This window comes from Symsagittifera roscoffensis, chromosome 3, assembly GCF_963678635.1.
Source record: "Symsagittifera roscoffensis chromosome 3, txSymRosc1.1, whole genome shotgun sequence".
Lineage (NCBI taxonomy): Eukaryota > Metazoa > Xenacoelomorpha > Acoela > Convolutidae > Symsagittifera > Symsagittifera roscoffensis.
In genome coordinates, this window is record NC_087064.1 from 32,451,101 (window position 1) to 32,473,402 (window position 22,302).

General features: G+C 33.1%; 1 protein-coding gene across 1 annotated transcript in view; it reads left to right on the forward strand.

Annotated features, from left to right (window-relative positions):
• Window positions 1–21,638, forward strand: part of LOC134842629 (uncharacterized) — a 48,721-nt gene extending 27,083 nt beyond the window's left edge. Inside the window, exons 4-5 of the mRNA XM_063859056.1 lie at window positions 20,834–20,967; window positions 21,137–21,638. Of these exons, the coding sequence (XP_063715126.1) occupies window positions 20,834–20,967; window positions 21,137–21,601 (599 nt within the window). The 3' untranslated portion in view covers window positions 21,602–21,638. The remainder of the gene's footprint in view (window positions 1–20,833; window positions 20,968–21,136) is intronic.
• Window positions 21,639–22,302: the final 664 nt, after the last annotated feature.

The window sequence follows — 22,302 nt, forward strand, 5'->3', positions numbered from 1 at the left end:
TCGTAAGGACTAGCAATTTAAGAAAATAGAAATCATCTAACAACCCTTTGCATCCGTCATCCTAAACCTTATGTCATTTAAAAATCTAGGAAACAAACAAACAATCGTTTTGCACAACTGTGAAATAGAAAACAAAAAATACGATCTTGTAATCACACCTCATACACAAACAGTTGGATACATAAGAACAAAACGACAAACACTAAAAAGAAAAATAATAACTAAACAAAGACAAATAACACGAAAAAGATTTTCCAAAAATAGAAACGCATTTTCAGAATCAGAAGCCAGCAATTTAGACGAACTCTATAAATTAAAAGAATCTATAGATAAAAATTGCCCTATTCACGATCAATTATATTTTTCCGACTCAGAAACAACTTCAAATTCATCAAAAAGAGGAAAAAGACGAATAAAAAAACAATATAAACACAAACCAGTACATTTGTATAATTGGAATCAACCAATTAGACACATCGATATTTACCTATTAACAGTTATTAAACGAAAAAATGAGCCAAACACACACTCCAAGTGAAGATAGTCCAGATGATGACGATATCTTCCCCTTCCTCGTAGATGCACCCACTGATAGAGGACAGCATATACTTTGCAAGAATTTACTACTAAATTTATTTGAACCCGGAAACAGGCCATGTAAAACAGAATTCCCAGATGTAAGGATCAAAAGACAAATTATAGATCACTATTTGAAAAATATATGTAATTTGACACAACACTACGGAATCTACACAATAGAATTAAGTTCACCAAACCCGAATCACCGCAAATATGTAATTCAAACAGACGACCTTGATTTAGAATTTTCAAAAGTATTCTCAGAATACATAAAAAGCATACAATATCATAACTCACAAAGAGCAAACTCCATATTCACTAATGAAGTTTTTGCCATAATATATAGTTATATCTCAATATTAGAAAACGAAATCCCAATCTCAAATGTCTCACCGACAGAGACATCTAAACATATAAGGGTACGACATGAAATCACACTACTTTCATCTTTTCTAAATATAATTAAAGAAAATTTCACTAAAGATGATGTTTCACAACATACAAAACATGACTTACAAAAAATCTTGGCATGGTTTATAATAGATTATTTCACACATAATCTAGATTTAATTTCGCAAGCAAGAAAAAATTTTAGACCTCAAAATTCAAACGATGATACCGCCATCACAGAACAGTCAGACTACGTTTGGGACCCCGAATGGTCTCATTATGCATTTATAAATATCCCACAATCGATTGCAAGTCAAGCAATAAGTACAATATCTTATATAAGAGATTATGTAAGAGTAGTACCATTAACCATTGATGCAACACCATTAAACTACAATACATTTTTACCTGATACGCGAAATAACAGTTTAAATTCGACCGTAATACACAATGAAAACCTTAATGGAACTAGGAATCTCACTCAACAAGATATTCAGACACCATCACACTTCATAAATGAAGAAATTGTCCAAACAACAACAACTACACAACAAAGTATTTCCAAATTTAACAACACCAAGAAATACAAACACTTCACTAGCACAGGTAACCTTACAATCAACCGTTAAACCTTCGGTTGCTCCAAAATATTCACAAATGGATTACCAAACATATAGACCCATGACAATACCGTCAAAAACACGCAGAACATTCACAAGAAACAATTTTGAGGAACATAATTATAATTATACACATCCATCAAAAACAAACTATCCTCCACGAAGTAATCATGATAATCAAATCAGATCTCGATATTGGAATAATCCAATGGCAACAACCAATTCAGTAAATTTTCAAGCTAATCCACATCCTCCACAGGATTATAGCGAAAATTACCCATTCTTTCAACAGAATAAAAATAAAAAACAAGCATCTCATCAATTGGATTATCTATCCTCTGATGATGATCATTTACAACCAGATATATTTGCACCATATACCCAAGAATATCGCGGACAAGGAATGCAGAAACCATATACACATTATAGAAATTTTTCTCCACACCAGATAGATACACAAAATCAACAACCAATACAAATGCAAAACCCAATTAATACACAATCCTTTCAACCAATTCAGCCACAAAACCCAATAATTACAAACTCATATCAACCAACACAAATGCAAAATGAAATACCACTTCCATATTATCTTCAACAACACGAAATAACAAAAAATCAACTTTCAAATTTTTCACAAATGCCAAATGCAGCAGAATCATTACAAATGACAATGAATCCATACCTTATGGGTGGATCATCAATAACGTCAAACAAACCATGAATGGTATTCACAGGAACAGACCCTGAATATTCTGTAGAAGATTATTTAAATGCAGTAACAGCAAATTTAATTTTAAATATAGGACCTGAACCAATTAATACGCCACTACATCAAAACTGGATACATCGACGCACAGCGTTGATACAGACAACCCTAGACGGCGCAGCCCAAAAATGGTTTTCAGTATTGCCTATAGAAATAAAATCAAATTGGAAGAGATTTACACAAGAATTTTCAAAAATGTTTGACTCCGAAAGAAACAAACAACAACAAAGAGTATTATGTAATGAAATTCGCAGATTACTAAATGAAACCATCAAACAATTAGCAGTACGCATCGAAACACTAGTTCGAAAAGCATATTCATTAAATACACACGACTATAAAAACACAAAGATGACAGAAATCTTAATGATGACCTTAACACCTCAATTAAGGAAAATAGCAATAAAAAAGAGAGCATCCCATCCCTCCTCAATTCGAGAGCCCGATTTAGATTTTCGAAAACTAGTAGACAAGCTAGAACAAGCGGAAATCACAATGAAACTTGAAGAAACAGAAAATCTGAAATTACAGTACGTTAACCGAGTTGAAACAAATACCACAAATATCAATAACATACAGGATTCAGATACAGACCTCGTTGAAAAAATCACTGAAATACTCAATATTTATGAAAAGCACCCAAACTTTAAAGGCAAACCATCTTTCAAAAAATGGTGTAATTATTGCCGACGATACGGACATAGTATTCCTGAATGTAGACAAAAACAACAAGATAACCAAAACAAACCTCAAAAATATAAAGAACCAAATAAATCATTCTATCAGTACATGAAGAAAGATCAAAATCTACCGAACAAAAATGTATACAGCAACAACAGTTCAGGAAAACCACTTCCGAACAATACCAACTACATGAGAAATCAATCACCATATAACTCAAGTTATAGAGGAAGATCACCAGAACGAAGAAATACACAAAATTCATCACAAAATCACTACAATAGACCAAATAGTCGAAATAACTACTCCAGATCAAATTCAAATACAACACGATTTGTTTCTCGATCTAATTCCCAATCAAGAAATAATTACTATCCAAACAATCAATCACGAAATTCATCATACAATAGAAATAGAAACTACTCCAATAATCGGAATAGAAGTTATTCAAACAACCGAAACCAGAATTACCCGAACAATCGATCAAGGAATAACTCATATAATAGATCGAACTATAACAGACCAAACAATAATTACCAAAACAGATCACGAAATAATTCACAAAATCGACATTCAAGTTATAATAATCGTTATAGAAATTATTCCCAATCACCACACAGGAATAATAACCATTATAATAATTTTAACAATCGCCACAGAAGTAGTACACCTAAGCATCAAAGAAATATAAATCAAGTACAATCAAATCCAGAAACAACATCAGACCCCCCAGGTATTGATGACACAGGAAATAACGAGCTACAACTGAATCAAATAAACTGTGAATCATCAGATTCAGAAAGTGATACAGAAAACACTATCTCCATAAATATGATAGCAGTTGAAAATGATTACGAACCTATTATATATGAACAACCTTTTTCATCACATATATATGAAAATCAATTAGAACTCCTTCACAATTATTATATTGAACCCATCCATTCTACACAAACAACACAAGAAACAAACGAAATTAACACTACAAATAAATCCAATGAAAATGACAAAACAAAATGCTTAAATACAAATCACATCTATCAAAACATACAAAAAGAACAACCCAAAGAAAAAATTTGGACAATACCATTTCTTTTAGAAAGTCCAAGAAACAAAGAATTTCAACCACCAGATCTTGAAATTGATTTTTTAATCGATTCAGGAGCAGAATCAAACATAATAAACATTCCCACATGGAATGAGATAAAATCACTACACCCAAAACTAACGCCTCTTGAAACCTCCAGTAAACTAGCAACAGCACAAGGATCAACATTGGTAAACTATGGAAAAATTCAATTATTTCTTCTCCCCACAAGAACAATAGAGCAAAATAAAATTTTAAATAAACCATTTAAACAAATATTTCATATCACTGATATTAAACACAATATCATTGGAATACCATTTATCTCTAAATATATACCAACAATCAACATCTTAAATAGTAAAATACTAATCAAAGATAAATACACAAAAACAAAAGACACATCACTAACATTTTTTCAAAGAATAAACAAACAACCACCATTCTTTTCAAAATTTTATCCAATATATAACCAACAAAGAAAACACCTGAAACCACTATCAGGAAACATATATAATTTTTCAATAAAACAAGTTCACCAATATGATAAAAAACAAAACAAACAACAACTCTATATGTCAGACTTTGAATTCAAACCTATCCACAAATTTTTCAAAATAACAATTTCATCCATAAAATATTTGAAAAACTCGAATTCAGATATTATTTCTCTACATGTATACAACAATACACCCTATCAAGTAACACTACCTTTAGGACTTTTAGGCTATTGCGAAACCAACGCTACGATATCACCAATACACGAAAAAGAATATCGCGTAAATAATATACTCCAATTATTAGATATTTGCCAATCTACAATTCTTAATGAAGAATTATCCATAAATAATATAATAAGTAATGAAAAAAGAAATACAGATTATTTCACAAAAACTCCATATTTCAAACCTACATTCAACATAAGTAACTACACAGAATCTCAACAGAAGTTTTTAACAATGTTTAACTTTCAACATTCACAAATAACACAAGACGAATTTGATAAATTAGCCAAACAGCTAATAAAATATTCATCAGTCTATGCAACATCTAAATTTGATGTTGGCAAAATCAGTTCATCACTACATCTCCCATTAAAACCTGACGCAGTTTTCAAAAAACAAAGAGCAAGTAAAGTACCAATTCATTTACACGATAAAGTGAACAGATTACTCGATATTTTAGAACAATACAATATAATCTCACCGGTACACAAAGAAGAACAACCAAAAGGTAACACATTTATCAACCCTGTTATCATCCTAGCAAAAGGAGAATCATTAAAAATAGTTCTAGACGCTAGATATCTTAACTCACTAATATACGAATCAAAATGCAATTGGCCTATTGAACCAATACAAGTTATTTTAACAAAAATAAACGGAAAATACTTTACAACCGCAGATATGAATAGTGCATATAACCAAATGCCATTAGATGAACAATCGCGACGCTTAACACAATTTTTTATTGGAAATCAACAATATGAATTCAACCGCCTATTCTATGGAATATCCATAGGACCAGCAGCATTTTCAGCTTTTATGAGCAAAATTTTTAGACCACTAATACTCAAGAAAAACGCAATTTCTTATTTAGACGATGTTTTTATGCAATCATAGACAAAAGAAGAAATGTTTAAAGTTTTAGAACACTATCACAAAATACTTCAGAACGAAAATCTGAAGGCCGCCCCCGATAAATCACACTTCTTTTTAACACGAGTAAAATTCTTAGGACATAATATAGAAAGAAAAACAATCATCCCCTTAAAATCACGCATTGATGCTATTCAAAAACTCCAACCACCAACAAACAAAAAGAAAATCCAAGAATTCCTTGGAATGTTAAATTTTTTAAGTAAATATGTCTATAAAATGCAATTATACCTAAGACCATTTTATAATATACTTAGACAACAAAATAATTTTGAATGGAACACAGAACATCAAGCACGATTTGAAGAAATTAAAAAACTTCTAACTGAACAAATTTCGAATAAAATTCCAGATCCAAATCAACCATTCTACGCAATGTGCGATGCTTCGAATTTTGGCATCGGCGCAGCATTATTACAATCACACAATGGCACAAACAAAATGAATCTTATATCAGCAAATTCTCGATTATTCACTCAAGCAGAGCTACGACTCTCAACTCTAATGAGAGAGTGTACAGCTATAATATATACACTAACAGAATATGAATTTCTGATACTTGGATCAAAACATCCAACAGTTCTTTTCACAGATCACAAACCAATCATTTTTCTCTTTACACAAAAATCTAATCCAAATCACCGAGTTTATAGATTTCAACTAATTCTAATGAAATTCCCAAATATACATATAGTTTGGACAGCAGGAAAAAATCTTGCATTACCAGACACATTAAGTCGAAATACACCACCTGAATTACTTACATGTAAAACTACAGTTGAAATACCTAAAAATATCAAATTCTACCTTGCAGAAAACGAAACATCACCCCGACTAGAATGCAAATATGCAGTAAAAACTGACGTTGAACAATCACAGATAAACAATCTACAACACTTCCCACTCTATTTAGATTGCCAAAATAATCACTACGAAGTTGATCTACTTGGAACATCAACTTTCAAACCAATTCCATACTCACAATGGATAAAAAATAACACCCAACAAAAAAGAGTAAAACAACACTCGCATAAAAAAGACCTTTTTCCATTAATTGAAAAAGAAAACCTAACTGATAAAATAAATTTATCAGAACCACAAACAAACGATTCAAAATACACAATAAATCAAGTATTTGACCTCCATGACCCACTTGATACAATTTCTTTATCTAAATTAGAAATTGAAAACATTTTTCTCCCTCCAACAGATAAAATTACAATTAATACTTTGAAACAATACCAAAATCTTGACCCAGTAATTAGACAACTAAAATCATGGCACAAATATAAAACTAAACCCGTAAAAGCAGATACCACAATTTTAGGAAATAAAACACTCCTCCGATATTTTCGAAAATTTAATAATACAACAATTAATGAAAACACAGACCTTCTAGAATACCAATTAAATGAATCAACAGTTCCCTGTCTCCCTTTAAGTATGATTCTTATAGCTTTTAATATTTCACATACACAAAACATTAAAGGACACTCTGGATCAGAGAAAACATATTCAAATTTCATACAAAACTTTTATTTTCCAAATGCACCAATTTGGATAAAAGTACTATGCAATCATTGTATAGTATGTCAGCTAAATAAACCTTATCCAAATCAAAAACAAATAGCACAAAAACAAGATTTTAAAGGACAAAGTTTGTACTTTAACCACCGTATTTCATTTGATACAAAAGGACGCATTTCACCCTCATCCGAAGGAAATTCCTACATTATGGTAATTGTTGACGCATTTACGCATTATGTAGCACTTAACCCAGTACCACACTGTAACGCTTATTATGCTTACACAACACTCTATGAACACTGGATAGCCAAATTCGGACTACCAGAAATTCTAGTTACAGACAACGGTACAGAATTCATAAATAACGAAATCATCACATTATGTCATTTATATAACATCAAACACAAACCACGTACATCTCATGCACCTTGGACAAACGGCTTAGTCGAAGGTATGAACCGTTCACTACAAGAATATCTTAGATGTATCATCAATGGAAATGATACAAGATATACCGAATGGTCAGCAGATGTAAAACTATTTCCCTTAGCATATAATTCACAAATCACGACAACTCTAGGAATGTCACCTTATGAAATGGTTTTTAACCAAAAGCCACGCAAACCGATTATGTTTACAGCAAACTCTCATAAAAATGCACAAAGTTATTGTCAACCAAATAAAGACTCAATTTGTTACAACCTACCTCTACACACACACGATGAAGATCATTTTCATCACCCACAAATTCTTAAATTAGCCTCCGGTACACACACCGAATGGATTTTGAACAGAGATAAAAAACACAATGAAATTTACCAAAAAGTAACAAAAAAGTTGTTACAAAGGCAAAACATTAATGAACAAATAAATTCACGCTTTACACCAGCCTCAGATTTAAAAATTGGAACATTTGTTTTATTACCCAATTTTAACACTCAAAAAGGAATCTCTAAAAAATTACAACCCCTTCGAAAAGGACCATACCAAATAATTGCCAAACCCACTGACGTAACATATAAAATTACCGACTCAGAACAAAAAAAAATTGTTCAACATCGAAAGAACCTATTACCTTATTACCCAAAAGAATACGCACTACGCGAACTAACTCAATTATATTCTTTCACAGGTTTAAAAGTTATTCAAAATTATCCACATACGGAAAATAAAACAAAGGAACAACATGACATTCACCTCGAAAACCAAAATAAAAAACCAACTACAACAAAAAACAATACAAAAAAGCTAGATCAAAATACACCACAAAAAGAAAGAAAAAATAGAAAAATGATAGAAAAAATAATACCTCAAGAACAAATCGACAAATCAGAACATAGAGAGTCATCACGACTTAGAAATCAACCACGTAAGAACTATAAGACATTCATTCCACAATCTAAAATCTTAAAGAAAGTTGAATTTCAAAAACAACTTTAATTCTACACTTAATAATCTTTGCACCTCTGAAACATTTTACACCTTCATTTTTCAAAATAACATGCTGACAAACACGCAGCGATTCTAGTTCAAAATTAGCCAATAGGATTCATCCAATCCGTCACCTTCTATAACTCTAACACAAACCAACTAGACGAAAAATATTAAAAATATTAAACTAGACGAAAAATATTAAAAATATCTATAACTATAACTTTACGACCTCCAGGTCAAAAATAAGCAAACCACTCCAACTTGACAACTAAAATAAATATCACCATAATATCATAACCCTCCCTTATCTAATAAACCAAAGATCAACAATATTTCCCCAACTCAGCCCTCAAATACCCCCCAAACAAATATGTTAAACTAGCCTAAAGTAAAAGAAGGACCATTTTAATTAGCCTAAAGTGTAATAATCTCAAAAATACCCCAGATCATTTGACAAATAAAAATAAAGACAAAAAAGACCTCCCGATCACCATAAAATTCGCCCCCAACAATTTTTCACAAAACTCAACCCACTTGTCAAAAAACCAATACATAATTCGACCACACTTGAAAACCGCCCCAAACAACAAAAAATATTCCATCAAGAAGCCATTTCTTCAATGCTCTTCTATCAATCAGTCAACCTAATACTCAACATTTTCATAAACTTTTTAACGATATTTAAACTTATAATAATATTTCTTTTTGATACCTTTGAATCTTTTCTTATAATCTTAATCATTTTTTGCAATATTTTTTTAATTTTCTATTCCCTATTTGAACTATACCTCCAACTTTCAAAAGCTTTTGACTATATCCACAGGTACGATTCACAAAACTTATCTAAATGATACGAACCATTTTTTGTAGAACAGATATTTTTTTACTATTTGTAATTTTTGTAACATTTCTATCATCCCTCATCTTGACAATATGCAAATGTATAAAGAAAGCAATCATCACATTCGCCCTAGCAATAATCCTCCTAATTCTTTTTCTAGAAGAATATTATAATAAACATAAATTTTTTCACTAAAAGAATAAATGAAAACCATCAAAAATTGCTAACCAACAATCACATAGTCAGTCTTCACCGACATCATCCCAAGAAAACCCGACACCACCTTCAACTACCCAAAACCCCCAAACATCTACACGAATTTCTTTTCAAGATAACCCATATACCTTTGAAGAACGACACGCTCGCTTATCAGAACCACTAGAACCAGTTCAACGACAAGCACCTCTAAGTGAACCAACATATAACTTATACCCAACATTACCACAAGAATTAAGTAGAATACAGAATCCTAGTCAAAACCAAAATACAGTAGAAATAAATAGACAAATTATACATCCTCGACGAAACAGAAATTTTCAAACTCCCCGAGTTCATTTTGATATACCTCAATCCCCATCACAAAACACTCCAGAAAACCCCATTGGTATATTACCAGAAACCCCTACGCTTCTTTCACAACGTAGCACCTCAAGCCTACCATCAGATTACTTAGGTTCAACACCAACATCTGAACAAATACGTGAAAATCCCTTTAACCCCCCAAACCAAGCATCACGACTACCATATTGGACAACACATTCATTCACACAAGGTGAACTAAATTTAGTCAATGATCCAATATATATTTCTACGGATACAACAACATCCTCATCACTACCAGAAACATTATCACTACCATCAACACCATCAATAAGCCAGATTTCACCACCACCTTTTAACTTAAATTTCCCAAATAACCTCGACGCTAGATATCGAGAACAATCATCAACAAATATTCCTTTAAGACTAGACTGGAATACATTCACAGCACCTCCACCATTATTTGGACAACACCTAGAAAGTAACCGACTCCACAATTGGGCACTAAATAGACTACAATATAGACAAGACATTCACGAAGACATTCGTGCTCATAACATCCAAATACTCCAACAAAATAGTCTACAATTAAAATTTGAAATCACGGTTAAATTAAACAACATTACTCAACATCCCTATCCATTAAATCCACCAAATATAACAGCTCAATCCCTACCACCACCATTTATAACAACTGAAGTAATATACAAATACGACAGATATACCAAAAAGACAATTGGCTACATCACATTTTATAACCCGTACTCAGGATTGTCATACACATGTATATTCTAAAAATTTTAATTTTTCTCCAACTCCTTTTTCTAATAACCTCAAATGAAAACATAAACCCTTCCCCCCGCACAGGACCCCAAGATTTATTAGTAACACATTACGATTGTGAAGAAAACGAACAAAAAACACTACACAAATATGCAATAAATCAAGTATCACAATGCGAAACAGAACCACAAGCCATAGAAACAACAAATGTAATAGCGACACTCTATTCAAAAGCCCGAGCAACAACAGTTATAGGATATAAATTCACAGCAGCATTTTCTGAAAAGAAAGTACATTGTTCACAAGTTTCAAATGGAAATAAAAACCGACTTGACCACGAATCATTCTACCAGAGTAATATAGAACGACTTTTACATCTCAATCCCGAAGATTGTAAAAACGAGTTACTCAGACTAAATATCACAAGAAATAAAAACACAGATAGAAAACTAGTATATTTCCAAGTTTTTGCAGATTCTGTACATCAAGCAGAACTTGAAAGATATCAAGGACATGTAAAATTAGATGAAAAATACCCATACAACGGCGCACACGGAAGATTAACTTATGATATACACGATAAACACTGGATACCACACATTGGTATAAATGACCCATCAAACTGCAAAGCAGACACAAAAAATAAAGGATATCAAGAAATCATGTTTTTCGATTGGAAAATACAACTCGAAAAAATACAACTCACACGCGATTTATCAGACAACACAATGATCTATCAAGGAATTAGATTACCTTGTAAAAACGACCAAGGCTATTGTGACCCTACAACACGAACACAAGCAACAATTGTTTGGTTCCCCGAAGACACATGTACAACATTTCAAGTAGCAAAAATACACGCCCGTATGATAAAATTTCACGAAAAATATTTTATACAATCAATTCCATATGAACAAGTCCATCCATCACGAAAACTAAGTTCTAATTTTAGAAACATAGACAATATAGAAAATAAATTGACACGTTTCCAAATATATCCAGAAACAGAACTTGCATGTAAATACAGAAATCCACTTCACAAAACACAATACTCCGAGATATTAGTTGAATACGAAAAAGGATTCGACATAACCACTGGAAAAGTAAAAATCGACCCATATGCAACAGGTCATCCTCTAAACGAAGGAACATCGTATATACCAGTTGATTTTCAAAAAAGTAAAAATCAACCTGGTGGACATCTAAAACCCCATGATACTAGAAGCACACGTTTACAAGAACTATCACTAATGAATAGTACATATTTCGGTAACATCCACTATGATATTCACCTAGATATGAAATTAGACTACACAATTAGCCGAATTTTTCAAGAAATGTCACTATCTGAATTAGAAACACTTCACCAGCTATGCGAATTAGAAAGGACACAAATCCTACAATCACTTGCACTAGCAGTATTAAAAATACCCTACGCAGGATATTTATTATCAGGCAATAGATCAAATTTTTTAGACTATGAAGGAAACATTTTATGGTTTTACACTTGTACCAAAAAAGTATCACCACTATATGTTTTTGAAGATAAACGATGCTATAAAAGAATCCCTATCTTTTATAAGAATAAAGTACACTTCGTTGACACACTTTCAAGACGAACCTATTTCTGGGATACCGCAGTCCCATGTGGATCAGAAAACAGCCACAATGTAGTACAACTGAACCCTGATGAAGATAAATATTACCTTCTTACCCCATATCCCACATTAATGCAATCACTCAAAAAATTTTCACCTGAAAGCATTAGAGCTATTGTTCGAAACCCAAATATTGACTTACAATCAATTGAAATATATTCAAAATCCGATATACAACATCATATCAGAACACAACAATTCCAAGAATTATTAACACAAATGGACACTATACAAAGACAATCAATTGACCAAAACTTACGCAAACTTGCCGAAACAGCAGGATTTGCAGATATTTATACACAAGATTATAGCGGATATTTTAAAGACATTAAAGACTATATATATCTAAACGGTGAAAAATACCGACCACAAGATATCTCACCTATAAATATTTTTAGCTTTGTCACACTCAAAAATGAAATTCTTGATTTTCTATGATGGTCCTACTACATCTTAGAAAAATTGACTATTTTATACGCAATGTTTAACTTTATAGGATTTCTTTTCTCACTCTTAAAAGGAATCTATAATACATGCGCTATACACACACAAGTAAATAGACAAGCAAGTGTAGCACGCATCCTATTTGCAGGATTTTTTGGAATTTTTTCATCATCAATAAACAAAATTCTTTTAGATGCACAAATAAAGGAATACAACACAAAAATAGCAACAAGACAGAACACATACGATGAAGAACATAACAATGTAGACATTACGCCTACAGCACCACAGTTACCACCACTACCACATAACCATCCATTATCACTAGTCCCACGAAGTTTTCGAAATTTAGCAATAACAAATAGTCCAAATTTTAGACCAACCATATCACAAAGTCCCATTCAACATATAATGACACACCATCCCCTAGATGAAAATACATATGAACAAATTATTGAACAATCCCATACCACCGCTTTTCAATCTCAAAATAATAATTTTTTTAGCCCACGATGAGCCGACAACTTGGATCCCTACACCGCTCAAATTCCCACCCAACCAACCTCAACACTCCAATTACAATAATTCCACTTTTTGCCTTCCCACCACCCGATTTCCCAACCAATAATATAACATCAGGCATGAATTCAGACACTAACTCACACATCTCAGTTTTATACTCCATCTCACAACTCAATAACCCAGATATTGAAACCCCTGACGAATTCGCCGACTCTGAACCATCTCCATCCAATAATTTTCAAACCAATCCCTCAGTTTTTTCGAAACCCCCTTTTCAACCAATCCCACCAAATAACCCACTCCCATCCATTTCTACACCCTCCTATGCTTCACAAGTTACCCCAACCTACTCTTCATTTCATTCAGACCGATCATCCAATTCTCCAGACACCCCCCAAATCTCCCAAGAACTAGATAATTTTATCACCTTACAACAACAACCCTTTCACCTTGACACGTCAATTATAAACCAGATTTCATCAACCATAGAATCATCAAACCCACCTACCCCTACACCCTCTTCAGCTTATACCGCATCATTAGCACCATCATCCACATCCACCGAATCATCAGCTAACACTAATAGAGCTTACCGCACTTTCAAAAGAAAATTCCCAAACCATCCATTTCCAACAAAACCAGGAACAGCCCGTGAATATATCAATCATCCAAATCACACTAACACGAAAGAATTTTTAGCAATCACTTTACCTTCATTTCCACAGTATACTTTGAACACCCCTACAGATACTAACGATACACGTAGCTTTGTAGACGAACAAGTTTTAATGCCTACACTCCACTGGACATCATATTATCATTTTACTAATCCCCTTTGCCTACCTTTATCTAATACTCACATCGATATAGAAAGAAATCAAAATATGCTATATCGACTCACTACACCACTAACACATAGACAATTTACTTACATCGGATATAAAAAATCACTAAAAACATACACTGCACCCCGAGCTAACGAATATACGCTAGAATATTACGATCATAACATCATCCGAACTAACCAAGACCAATTTTTAGATGATGATCGCTTCGCTAACCCACAAATCACAGAAAAATTTTTCATCAAAACACCATATGTTTTTACACTCAATATATTTGATCGCAAATTCGACCACATCATTTCTGAAGCACTAACCGACACACAAGCTTACGAAAGTTTTAAAGAAAGATTTCAATTATTTTCACTAACCTTTCATTTCCTTGCACCACATGAACGAGATTTGCACTGCTCACACGACATTATGTTACGCACTAAACAAACCCACACATATACATATTACCGCTTTATACAAAATCACTTTGACCTACACACTCCATCAAGACAACCACACCATCGTTTTCAATTTATTAACTCTAAATACACATCACCATTTTTTCTTAACTTCACATATTGCATCAAAGATACTAACCTTCACGGTATTCTTCGCAATTACGATCCCATAACCCAAATGTATATTTTTTGTCCCATCACAAAGACCTTCAACGCAGAAGAATCCAGACCCTTCCTTATCCCACACGAATTTGTTCAACCTATAGAAATCCCAATATTAGAATTCATCCACAACACTAAATATAACCACAAATTATATAATCTAATCCAAAACACACCTTATGATTTTGCAGTTGGCACTGAAGAACTAAAAAACATTAAAGCACTTCAATTGCTTTGGCCACTGCTTCAAACTAAAAACATCATTCGCATACTAGCAAAGTTACTAACAAATTCCGACATAATCCACGACATCTTCCCCCACGGTTTTTTCCCCGACGACTAAACGGTAAGTATAATTTATACATATTCTTAACTAATAAATTTAAAATAAAACACTAACCATTCTTTATTCATGTCTCATTTAGATTTTTTAGTCTTCATCCCACGATCATCTGCAAAATAAAAATAAAAAATAGAAAACTTCTTCAAATTGTTCAATACTCTATTAATATTTTGCACAAGCTAATTTAAATAAAATTCATACCAATGTAGTAAATTAATTTATAAATTGTTTCCCCACAAGCAGTAAATCTAATAATGATGAAAATTTGTAACTTAATTTTTCCCAAAAACCAACAGTAAATTTGAATTCTATGTAGTAAATTAATAAAACGCAAATGCAGTACTAACCTTTTGATATTTTCATTCACTCGCACAAGAATTCTATCCAAACTCGCACAGCTCGCCCACGAAGAATTGTTTAAATAATGAATTTTAGTTTCCAGTTTTCACACTCAACAATTCTAACACACGATAACAAGTTTCAAACTTTCCTTTAACCCGGTTGGAAAGGAATTATATACTAAACAAAACTAACCAATGCAGCTTACTAAACACCACAACACATAGAATAACAGCAGGACTAAGAAAAGGAAACCAACAGTACCCAAACCGGATTAACCCAGTTTAAAACTGGATAATTTATTCTTTTGAAGACTATTATAAAGTCTAAGAAAGAAATAATAAAACACAAAAAAGTCGAAAGACAAACCCATACCAAAAACAATTTGATTTTTGAAAAAAGGACACAACCAACGAAACATAAGAAAAACCACAATAAACCCAACATAAAACGTTATCACATAACAGGACCTCTCACAGAAACCGCACGAAATCATACTCCCACTCCTGGCCTAACCCACCAGAGAGGACGTCCTGAGCATGCTCTATAGCCGGCCTAACCCACCGCGCTACATCCACGCTTTGTGACCACACTCCTATTTTTAATAAGAGGTACACAAGGGTGAGTAACTCTTCAAAATAACCGAACTAAAACAAAAAGCTTTTGTGAAAACAACTAACCAAAATCATAATTAAAACACCAAACTAATAAAAATTTTATAAAATGTAAATTATACTTTGCAGTATATAGATCAGCATACAACACCAAAGACGAACATCCAAAGACAAAATGATCCCAATACACTCGAAAAAGAATGGCCAACAACAATCAATATGCCGCCCACAATCACAACTCAAAGGATTTAGAGTACGACTTGACTTCGCAGAAAAGGACTTCATTGAACTAGACCAATGACCACCTCGATGTTCAAGTATACGTACAGATCCGAGTAACCAGGCATCCCCTCCACACACAATCTCCACGCCATTCCCAGACAAGGTCAAACACAAAAGAAGTTCTCTACATGAAACGGAAAAACCTGTCATAGCCAACCATTCTGAAATCAGATTTGAGTTTGTTGCGAAAACCCAGTCGTTGTCTTAAGAAGACACAACGATTAAATCTGGGACTTCTCTAATAAGAAAACCCAGAAGAAATAAGATGTTCGCCAAATACCAACGTCCATCATCCATCCTTTGAATTGCAGAAAGACTATTCTAAAAAACTCTGTAAAACCCGGATGGGTGGAACCTGATCTAAACTATATTTTATGATTGGATAAATTAGGTATTTTACCACTGTAAAGTATTTAATATTAACCAATCATGATCCATCTAACTAACAACCCACTTATTTGTAAGTGCTGAAGTTACTTGTAATTTCAGCACCAGAGAGATTTGAATTTAACTTAGAAATTAGTTGACTCTCCAAGAAGACTTCAGCAGCCGCAATAAACCAGTATACCCTAGATCTATTGAGCCTAGCAGAGACTAGTTAAACACCCTGAGACTAGATAGTATAAGAGTAAGATTAGGATCGGTATTAGACTAAGAAGTTGCACGAATCTATCCGGCCGAAAATAAGATAGCGTGACGAGCAGACGGTGTACCCTATCCGAAATTACTCTATGAGTTAACCACTTTGGTCCTAACTCACTATTTGGCTAGGTGATCATCAATTAACGTCACAAAGACAAAACAAAAATAATGCTCTGGTCAAAATAAGGAGTAGTTTAAAATTTAGCAAGTTTCTCCTCCAATAGCTTAGAGTAAGTTTTTTACAGAGCGCTAGTCATGCTGAGTTGGACAGGTTTAAGAAGATGAATGAACAAAGAAATTTTATTAAACATTTTTTAGTACTAATTTTTCCAATACATAAATAAACCCATATACACCTAAAAACAATAATAATTTGTTTTATGTAAATCATGTTACAATTGGAGAAGGCAGTTTAAATTGTGTGTTAAAAAAGGAGATTTCAAAAATCTTGAAACAAGTTATGCGAAAGTTTAAAATAATAGACGACCGAAAAGAAAATCTTTTTCTCAAGACAATCTACAAAAACGATATTTATTTTGTCTAGGGAATATGTAAAAGTATTTAACTGTTAGATATGTTTTGAGAGCAATTTATTTTATGCAGACTGTTATTTTTTGACGGTTATTTTGAAAACTTGCGAAAAGTGAATGAATGCGACATGAAAATACCATTGTCCAGACCGTTGTTTTGTTGAGTTGCTGCAATTACTGTTGTTTAGACACTTGACAAAAAATTACAAGAAACTAATCTACGTGAACATACATGCACCATATAATTCCCTCAGTAGTTCAAATACGAATATGTGAAACTAAACTTTGAAAGTTTTTTGAGAAAATTACAGTACAAGAAATCAAAATCACGCTTCGAATGCTAATGATAACTAATTATCTCCCGAAAACTAGTCTTAAAAACCCTTAACGGTTTAAACTATATTTTTTTTTAAAATGACCAAGCACAGTCAGTGGAATTTATCTGCGCTGACACCTATATGTTTTTTGGTACACTTAAAAAATTACTGGCTTAAAAGAAGGGTCGAAAGATTGAAAAAAAGGTCATCAAGTAACATAACACAACATCACTATTTGGAAAACTGTCCAATTTTTACTTGGAACAAATGCTCGTTTAACGAAAACTGTAATGTGTTAAGCAATAATGGTGTAATAGAGACTTTTGTCGCTGAGCATATTGAAACACTTAAGAAAAAGCACGTAGGTTTTTTCAATTTTTCATCAAACACGTTAACTTATCAGCTCGTCTGTTCTCATTCAATTATACAAACTTAACAAGACTGCTCGTATCAGGGCGAAGCCCTGAATGTTCCGACTGCCTTTTAAGGTTTATGGAGCAGTAATAACATTTAAAAATTCAATGAAATAAAACAAAATGAAAATAAAATTTTCGAAAATTTGAAATTTTTTTAATGAAAATTATCCCCCCACACACCATATAAAATACAAAGGGATAGATTTTACTCCTTGTAACAAACCAATTATGGCAAATAAGCTTCTTTTAACCAATTTGGAACGATTTCTAAGACGGATTAACTCTCCGCTTACGCGTTAATAGCGCGAAATATATCGCGCATTAATTGTCCCAAATTGGCCAAAATGGCAATCTTTAAACCCCCGTAACTTTTCGAAAAATGATCACAGGTGAAATATCTTTTCAAATTTGAGCTCAGGACAACAATACCTTTCGAATGATATAAAAAAATTCCTTCAAAAATGGGTAGTTAAAAAGTCGAAATTTGTCTGAAGAAAAAAAAACCCACCCGAGCACAAATATTCCGTTACTTTCGTATCGAAAGTCGGAACAATAATCTGCCGTTCAATCTTAATCGTTTTTCTCTCGGATTTGACGGCTAAAACAATTGAACTGAAAGACATGCAATTATCAATATCAATATGCTCGTATCAGTGCGACGAGGCTCTGAATAAAATGACTAGTTTTCAAGCTCTATGGAATAGTGTTCGGTTTGAAAAAAAATGAATCTCGCACAGTATCTCATAGTTAAAAATAAACCAAAAAGCATGCTTTGAATCAGTTTGGAACAAACTTCAAAGACGCGTAAAATCTGCGTTTACGCAATAATAGCACGAACGATCTCGCGCTAAGTATCTCAAGTTGGTTAAACTGGCAACTTTTAAACGCCCAACTTTAAAATTCGAAGTTTTTCTGGAGAAAAAACAACCCCGAGTACTTTTATCAAATAAGTTCAAAGCACTCAGAAAATTTCATTATAATCAATCAAAACGCTATAAGAGATAAGTTAATTAATACAAAGCAATCCCAAACGAAAAAAAATGCAACCCGAGTAGTGCATTTTTGATAAATTAATTGTTTAACAGATCATTGATTTCCAAACACGTAGGTTGATAGAAATTGAAAAAATATTATTCTCAGTTTGAATACTTACACCAATTTTTCCCTTTTATTTCAATATGCACATGTCAATTTTAAACTTTAAACTGTTTCAGCAAATGTATAAAGTAGGATTTATTATTTTTCTAATTGTGATTATTTAAGTAAAAAATGGAAGAAAGATACTTAAAATCATTTTATATTGAATCAAACATTTTCCAAATATTTTAATCAGAACTATAAACGGTAAAAAAAACTGTAAATCTAAAAAATTTAAGTTTAGTACAAATTTTTACATTAACTCCTTTTGTTTTTAAGGTGGAAGTAAACTTGCATTAATATGAATTTGCATCAGTTGCAGAAATCTTGAGTTTGAATTAATTTTGCCAATGCAGATTTGATTTATTCTATCGTCTTTTCCGTGTTAACCAGTACCCATGTTCACTTATCAGGACAAGACAAGTTAACATCTAAAAAAGTATTACAGCTTTAGCGGTTTGAATTACATTCTGCCCTAGCTGAAGCTGCTGCACCTAATTGATATAAATATTTTCTACATTTTAAAAATTTTGTTTATTTTCAGTTAGTCAGAATGATTTATCTAAAAAGGAAAGAACCAACAAATTAATGTGAATTACTCTGAATTACTGTGAATGACTGTTGAAACCTGATAAGAAATCATCGTATATATATACATATATATACTTCTAATGGAGGGAGTAACATTGATACAACGATTTCTTTTTATCAGATTTCAACAGTCATTCACAGTAATTCAGATATATTTGTCCAGATATAACTGCAGGCAGGGGTGGATTTAGGAGGGGCGGGGGGGGGGGAGGGGGCGGACGCCCTCCTCCTTTAGGGATTCGACCCCCTGCCGACCCAAAGGGTCCCCCCTTTGGTTATTTTTTTAAGAAATCCATTTTTGGCCAACCGGCCCTCAAATTTTTCTTAAGGCCAATATATATTAAGGGGGAGCGCGCGCCAAAAAAAAACGCGTTTTTTTTCAAAATTTTCCAAAAAGTGCCCAAAAACGTTTTTTTTACCTGTTTTTTCAAAAATTTGCTTGTGGCGCAGAAAATTTGTTTGTTCAAAACAGCACCTTTAAGTGCTTTAGGAGAGCTCCGAAAATCTATTTGGTCGACATAAAAAAAAAAGAAAAAAAGCTCGTGAAAATTTTCGAAAATTTTTTCAAAATCCGTCCCTGCCTCGAGAAAATCCTTGATCCGCCCCTGCCTGCAGGTATATATGTTGTTTTAGAGGACTGTTGCAGAGGGCAGGCGGAGGAGTACCTTGTGAATGGGTTCTTAAACAAACAGATGGCTCCTGATGATTACATGGCCAAACTCACAGACTACAAAAACGAGGACAACAAGCCTCTCAACTATCTATCGGTAAAGTTATATAACGACTATCGTGTTTTATAAGATAACCTCTCTTCGCTGAGCTTACTTCTCAAAATTCTTTGGCACCAAAATTAAATCTTATGAAGTACACTTCCTTGGAGGTACACTGCTAAGCAAAAAGATTGATTCATCAAATATGGATGTCTTTGTGTTTCAGGCGTTTTACCTGGAAGAATATTGCCTGAACTTAATCATGGATGTCGGTTTTGGCCCTGGAAACCTACGGCGTGATCATCATAGCGAAGTAGTCGAAGGTCAACCTTACGTCATCGCGGGTAGCGACATCGGCGGCGATATCGGGATCCAACATATTCTTTCCTTCGTTTTTCCGTTTGACGATCCAGGAAATATGTTAACATTTCACTGGTTTAAACACAACATAATGTGCCGAGATAACGCCTGGATTTGTAATGAAAAAAAGAAACATTCCAAAAAGGGGTTGAAAAAAGACTCCTCGAAAAATGGAAGCGACGGAAGCTTAGGCGATTCATCTGGTTCCAGCAGCGGAGCTTCTGGAAGTGGCACTTCTAATGGCGGGAGCAAAAGTACAACAAAAGGGGCAAAAAGCGGAGGAAGTAATAAAGCAGGACGGAAAAAGCGAAATGGTTTTAGTCGCAGATAGGCGGAGGAAGAGCATCCATTTGACTCAAGAAGCTTTCAACGTCTTAATATGTACTGATTTGATTATTGATATCAATTTTTTTTCCTATAAACATTAGAATTACTCTAATTATGTTTAATTTGAATTTTTACATTTGATTGTAATCAAACGACACCTAGAACTACTATTAATATTATTTATACATTGCAGGAAAGTGGAAACAAGGATAGCCGGTTACTGTGCATTTAGCACAAAAAAATCCAACCATAGTCTTTAAAAACTTAAAAGAAAAAAATTCTCATATTAGCGTGGTGTAATAAAAAGATCTGATGTAAAACTATAAATTAGTCCAATATAACCCAATCCAATTTTTTTAGGTACCTGATTTTGCGTGGAAACCAAAAGGAAAAAACTGAAACACACCCGAATGCAAAGTTCCTCCCCATTTCCAATTAAAAAATTCGGGCGATTATTGGTGGGCTCAGATCCAGCATTTTTTAACAAACTGAGTGACAAAAAGCTTCATCAAACTGAATTGCAAAACGTTTTCTCCTGCTTATGACCCAAAAAATAATGTTTTGTGCGAGCGATTGTAATCAAGAAAACACTATAAGTTTTAAATAATGAATTATATGCAGTACTGAGACTAAAAAGTTAAAATCGAAATTAGTTCTGTAACTTTTAAAATTTCGGTTCAAGATGATCTATAATTACCAAATTCC